This window comes from Physcomitrium patens, chromosome 19 (assembly GCF_059467195.1).
Source record: "Physcomitrium patens ecotype Gransden chromosome 19, ASM5946719v1, whole genome shotgun sequence".
Taxonomy (NCBI): Eukaryota; Viridiplantae; Streptophyta; class Bryopsida; order Funariales; family Funariaceae; genus Physcomitrium; species Physcomitrium patens.
Genome location: NC_143428.1, coordinates 11,521,977 through 11,529,304, shown reverse-complemented (window position 1 = coordinate 11,529,304; position 7,328 = coordinate 11,521,977). Strand labels below are relative to the sequence as shown.

Here is a 7,328-nt window from a genome sequence, read left to right as displayed (position 1 = left end):
GACATGTATAAAAAAAAATTATATTAAAATATATATTATTTATTAAAATAATAATAATAATCATAATAAAAAGTTTTTTGTTAGATAGAAAAATAGTTTATAACAATTTTATGTACTATGACCATATCAACCTTATATATCCTTCTATAAAATTCTAAATTTATTAATGCTTTATAAAAAATTCCACAGATTTCTACAATTATTTATACTTTTTATGATCTTGTTGATATTTCTAAACGATATTGTATAGTCTTTTAGAATATTAAAAATTCTCTGATTTCCTTTATAAGCCTTTATAATACCAAGCTACAAAATAATAAATAAATAAGAAATTTTAAGAATATATATTTATTTCTATTATAAATTTAGAAATAACATTATTTATAGTCTAAAAACCAATTTAAATCTAAAAACGACTAAAAAAATAAAATAACTTAATGTTAATTCTTATAGCTTTGTATATATATATATATATATATATATATATATGTATGTATGTATGTATGTATGTATGTAATGAACCCATATTTTTTTAAAATGTTATTCATTTTTTTATAAAGATTCAAAAACCATCAATTAACATGACTATTAAAAATAGAAAAAACACATGGATGATAGACAAAACTTCTCCACAAAATAAAAAAACAGAGCTAAAATATACTGCAAACATCACCAACCATTATTTGATCAATGAAGTGCGACAATTGTAAATGTCAAACTCAATTAAATATTAAGACTGCATGAATCAGCAACATCTGTTACAAAACCAAATATAAAAAAACTTCTAACTTCGATTGAATTACTTGGTATTCTATGATTATTATTGATCCTACCTTTCACATGTACATTATCATATTCAATCAGTTTTAGCTGTTCCTTTCCAAAACACTAAACAATACAGTTCAAATAAACTTGATAGTTCGTCATTTGTTACTCCGACAAGAATTTCTTTCTAAATATTTTCAACATTGTAAATGTCAAACAGACCCCATTCTACTAACTTGGTTCTGTTTTACTACATTCTGTTTTGGTTGTATCCAACCACTAATGTTGCATGACATAAAAGATCAAGCTCCCACGAACTGATACCAACGACAAAACAAAATTGATTGATCTAACAAGGACTAAACCCATGTGCACAACGACCGATTCACAGGTCAAAACATGTTACATGTGTGCAAGCTGAGCTCTCCATCCCATGTAAAACGAATGAGAAGGAAATGAAAACAGAAGCAGAGTGTGTTCTGCAGCAGAGTTAATAAATTGTGTGTGCGAAGAATACATGGCCCCATTGGGCCCTTATCGTCTTCCAAGGCCCAGTCCCTGGTTGACTCCAGGAGTCCTTGGAAAGGAAAAAAAGACGATCACCGCCACTCACGCACATTGTTCATGCGGCTGCGGTATCTAAATTATTCAACCTGGTCCATAGACAGCTTCGCTGTGTAAGAAACCCCCTAGCCCAGACCTTTTGGACTTCGTAGTCGATGACGACCTTCAATCTCACCTCGTGCTAGACCTCAACCTCACCTCGTGCTGGACTTCAACCTCACCTCGTCGGTACAGCCCAGCTTTATTCAGGTATCTAATGCGGTGCCAGCAGAACAACGCTACGGCCCACCTTTTTATTGTCTTTGAACACAATAACCAATTATTCTTGGACTTCTGACCGCCCCATGTACCACATCCGTGCTCAATTTACAAAGATCCCCACTGTCCTCGCATTGATCTACTGAACAAAATCCAAAACTCCACAAGCCACCAGCAGACGCTCAACTCTACCTAGGCGAATGCGTCGCGACAATGCAACCTACAATAACACTACAAGTCCTGGAAGGGCTGACACAGAGGAATAAAACTTCAATCCATTTATTCACCAGTTCAATATTCTACACCGAGCTTTAACTACACTGCGGCAGTCGTCATGAAGGCGCAGTTAGTTGTTCTGCTTCACCCACACACCCTTGGAGGGAATGCCGTTCTGGACCACGAACAGGAGGTAGTATGCGGGAGGGGCGATGGTGTTTCCGGGGACTGCAGTCACCTGCACCGACCAGGCATTGCCAGCCTTTGCAGGCACTGACGTCTTCAGCTTCATCTGCCTTTGACCCTGCGCGAAGGAGTGCGTCACGTAGGGAGCGCTGTTCATGTTCACCTCCACTCCGCCCGCTCTTCTGCCCACAGTGAAGGTCATGACGAACACCTGTTTGTACTTAATCTGCTTGGGATACGCTTGGATGGCAGGCCTCACACCGTTGAATCTGGGCATCATCATCATCAAACAGTCTTCAAGTTAGCCTAACGTGCACGCCGCCATCATTCTTCACAACAGAACAATGCATCACAAAGGATAAGGACAATCTGTGGGACGTCGATGTCAGAGACTCACCCTGCACCCAAGTATGGAGGAGAGAACGCCTCCACTCGCAGCTCAGTCGGATATTGTCCATTGTACGTGTAGAACTGGTGGGTGTTGCTTCCAGCCAGGAGCACTCTTCCGTCAGCCAGCAAGTTTGCAGTGGAATGGTACAAGCGGGGAATGTTTGTCTTCGCATACACCTGGAACTGCTTTTTCGTGGGGTTGTAGTTCACGGGATTCAAGGCTGGGTTGTTGGCCTTCCCCCATCCTTGATATCCGTTCTGGGCACCGTTGATGATCAAAATATCGCCGGTCGGCAGAATGATCATGTCGCCCATAACACGCCGAATTGGCATGTTCTGCATAGCCCAGTTGGGCTTCCCAGCGGTGGCCACAATTCTCCCGCAGCTGTCCGACGCGGGTGCGTTCGCATTTCCAGAGTTCGAGGCACCAGTGGCTGCGCCTCCACACACCATAATCTCCGCGAACCCGAAGTTTGTCTGCCATGTCAAGGGAAGCATGGCAGCAGATCCAGCAGAAGGGTAGTTACGGGGGTTTCCAGGAATCTGAGGATATCCCCTCACCACCTTGCCCGAGTTCCAGTTCAGTTGCACGGAGTTTCTGACCGCGAAAATGAAAAGATCTCCGTTCGGCAACAGATACACAAAAGGATAAAGATTGTTATATCCTCCCAGCATACCCAAGTTGAAAAAGCCTTCTCCGGCTTTCCTCTTGGGGTAGAACTCGTACGAAGGCGTATTGCGTCCTCCGACAATGATCTGCCGAATACCAGAAGGCAAAAGCTGGTTGGAGGCATACCAGCGGCCGGTTGCGAGGTTCTCTCCGAGTTCAACCCAGTCACAATTACCTCCAGCGCCGCATGGTTGCAGAGTCCTGATTTTCCTGTTGCCTTCGAAGTCACCCCCAGTCTGCACCATTCTCCCATTGTCGAAGAACTGCCCTGATGAGCACCACGTATCCGTGTACACATACAACGGGCGGACCTGGTTGTTCGCTGGGTTGAACATCACGGAGTGGGCATAGCAGTCAGTCTTGGAGATGCGCTCCGCAGCCTGTTGACGGCAGCGACCGTTGGGGAGCTTGATTGCGGAGGGCCCAATGTTGGTACGATCAAGCATGATGACTGTGTTCATGTGCGTAACCGCAGTATGCATTGACGATATACCCGCATTTTTGTTCAACAGAGCCCAACTGCCCTGGGCCGCCACAAGGTATGCGCATGACAACAGGCATTGCAGCGTCACCAAAACCACGAGAGTGGTTTTTGACAACCCCATTGTCAACGTCTCACCTGGAAAAAGCTTTGAATTCAAGACTGAAACGCGATATTAATCCAATTCAACTATTTTCTCAACCACTACACACCAATGCTGAACAAAGCATGCAAGACCGTCAGTATCTCTAACCAAGCATCAATCAAGACGAGGCAGAATAAGACGGTAACAACTTCGATCGCGACTCTGTGAAGAGAACTTAAAACCCAATGACGGTAGCGTTATACATGAGAATCCTTGGTGCGTGAAATATGACACATGTGCTGCCAGTTCTTCAGCATTGGGAGGCCTTCCTGCCCCGCAAAGCTGGCCGAGTGGTGATGTAAGGCAGGTCGAATGGAGAGAAGTAGTAGTGCTGCTGTGCTGAATGCGAAATGCACGTTGCAATCCTCCCAGCCAGCAGGATCGGTGGTAAGGCATCTGTTTTTAGCCATTTCTGCATACGCAATGAGCTGTGGTGATATATCAGAGTCTCCCAGTGGTGAAATTGGACCGAAGCAATCTGGCAATGCGTGTTTCTTGGGGACTTAAGTTTACTCGGTTTCTATTTTTAACTTTGTCTTGTGCATCAGTCTGTAATTGGTGTTGACTTTAAGGGAACTCGAAAGGCAGTGAGCTGTCTGCTGGATTGCTAAAAGCAGAGATTGTAACAGTTTTTTTAATCTAAATCACATGTGCTCCAATCACCGAACCAGAGCAATGAGTTGATATTTTTAGAGCCACTAGGTCCGAAAGACGCAATGAAGGGATCTAATATACAGAGTTACATCTTCAGCCAACAGCTCTTTTGCTACGTATTATGAATTCAAAATCGCTAGTTTATGACAAGCAAGTTGAAACCTTGAAATGATCCTAATGACAGAAGGCAACTTTTACATCAGAAAGTTTGCACAATAATATATACTGAAACAAAATGGAATTCGAGTTGGAGGGATATGCAAAGATATGTTTCATTATTATTTACTCCAAACCTTTGATAGATGACATGTTTTTATTAATTCATAGTAAAAGTTTAGAACATATTTTCAAGATTTTAGATATAATTCTCTTATTATTAATGTAGACAACGTCTACATCATAAACAATTATAATGAATATTCACAACTATGAATTGATGTTATGGATAACTTACAAATTTGTTCTTATTACTTTCTACCAATGTTTAGATTATTTGGTACAATTAGAATATGGAAAAATAAAAAGAACAATTTTTTCCTAATTGAATGAAAGTTTTAGTCAAGGAAGAAGAAATTGCATGTAGTTTTGCAAAGAGAAGACTACAATCAAAAGTTTATTTTGTAATAAGTAGATGTTTCAAAGATTAATGGTGTAACATAATATGTGAACATTAGTGTTTTAAAAAATTGGATAGATTCTACATTGCCAAAAACCACATTCTGTTTGATATAGTAAATTTTATTATATTGAACTATATCACCTTATAATATATATATCATTAAAATTTTAATACATTTAATTCAAAAAATCTTTATACAAGATAAATTTTATATTTAAGAAGATCCAATTTATTTATAATTAGTATTAATGAATATAGATCCATGTTTGGAAAGATGTTAAGTTTTTGAATTAATTTACACAATTTAGAAGATCTAAAAAGCTTTCCAAAGAAAAAATAATTTATAGATTCTGATAGACATTAAAAAGAAAATAATAAGTAGAAGAAGTCAATGCCATATGCCAAAAAAACTTATAAATATACAATATCTAACAAAAATTGAAAAGAGTACTAGGCTATCAAAAAGATAGAATAAATACATAGTCTAAGATGAAAACAAAAAATCTTAATTTTTTTGCAGTTATATAATGAGTAATGTATTAAAAATAATAATATAATTACAAAAAAATAAAGGTAATGGCAAGTTTATATGTTCTTATAAAAAAAGAAGATAAAAAGTATTAGAATAATTTATCTAAACTTCTAATTCTATGCAATTAATATATATAAGTATTTATATATATATAAATATAAATATAAAAATAAATATATAAATATAAATATAAATATAAATATAAAAATAAATATATAAATATAAATATAAATATAAATATATAAATATAAATATATAAATATAAATATATATATAAATATAAATATATATATAAATATAAATATAAATATAAATATATATATAAATATAAATATAAATATAAATATATATATAAATATATAAATATAAATATATAAATATAAATATATAAATATAAATATATAAATATAAATATATAAATATAAATATAAATATATAAATATAAATATATATATATAAATATAAATATATATATATATATAAATATAAATATATATATATAAATATAAATATATATATATATATAAATATAAATATATATATATAAATATAAATATATATATATAAATATAAATATATATATATAAATATAAATATATATATATAAATATAAATATATATATATAAATATAAATATATATATATATATATAAATATAAATATATATATATATATATAAATATAAATATATATATATATATATATATATAAATATAAATATAAATATATATATATATATATAAATATAAATATAAATATATATATATATATATAAATATAAATATAAATATATATATATATATAAATATAAATATATATATAACTGTAAATATATATATATATATATATAACTATAAATATATATATATATATATAACTATAAATATATATATATATATATAACTATAAATATATATATATATATAAATATAAATATAAATATATATAAATATAAATATATATATATATAAATATATATAAATATAAATATATATAAATATAAATATATATATATATATATATATATATATATTCTAACAACCTCTTTGAGTAATACAAACTTAATTTTTTTAGAATTACACATAGTGATTAATTTTTTTTAACAATAATATTATATATCTAATTTTTATTAATAATATTTGTAGTAATATTTATTTTAAAATAGTTTTACAATGGCTCTATATTTAGCTTTTATACTTAATTTTTCTTTGGACTGTTTTCTAAGCTCATCAATTAAAAACAAATATGATAAAAAAATATTAAAATATATATTTTTATGATTGAAGATTTATTTCATAATTTACATTGTACGATCCATAAATATGAATTTAACAGGTTGAGGTAAAAAAAAGTTCAAAAAGTAATTTTTTAAATATTTTTTAATATATTTAAATATTAAATTAAAACCATATAATGCCATAGACTTTGCTTTGCTTTAAAATGTACAAAATAATAGGTGGCAAATATTATGTTACGTCTTATATATATTACAAGATATTTTCATCATGTAGATGAAATAAGGATACTATTGGTGCAAAATTTCTTATTTTTCTTTTAAGATTAATATCAATTGAATAATAGACATAGATTTTATGAATATAAAATATATTTTTATAAATTTTTTGCTAGAAATTTCATTAAAATACATAAAATATATAAAGTATTTTTATTTAAAAAATTTAATAGACTAAAAATAATTAAATTTTACTATCACAATTTGTGAGTCCTGAGATTTCATTTTAATTAGTGGATTTGTTCAAAATAATATTTTAATATTAAGATAAGAAAATATTAAGTTATATATTCAATTTTTTTGAATATTTATTAGGATATAAGAGATTTTATTAA

The 7,328-nt window shown here is 31.7% G+C and overlaps 1 protein-coding gene across 1 annotated transcript; it reads right to left on the bottom strand.

Annotated features, from left to right (window-relative positions):
• Positions 1-1,221: 1,221 nt before the first annotated feature.
• LOC112272868 (aldehyde oxidase GLOX) lies at positions 1,222-4,070 on the bottom strand. Its single transcript, XM_024501035.3, has 2 exons — positions 2,387-4,070; positions 1,222-2,258 (listed from the first exon to the last, which is right to left on the bottom strand). Exons 1-2 carry the CDS (start codon positions 3,652-3,654, stop codon positions 1,934-1,936), a joined length of 1,593 nt encoding a protein of 530 aa, XP_024356803.1. The 5' UTR covers positions 3,655-4,070; the 3' UTR covers positions 1,222-1,933.
• Between the last annotated feature and the right edge of the window lie 3,258 nt (positions 4,071-7,328).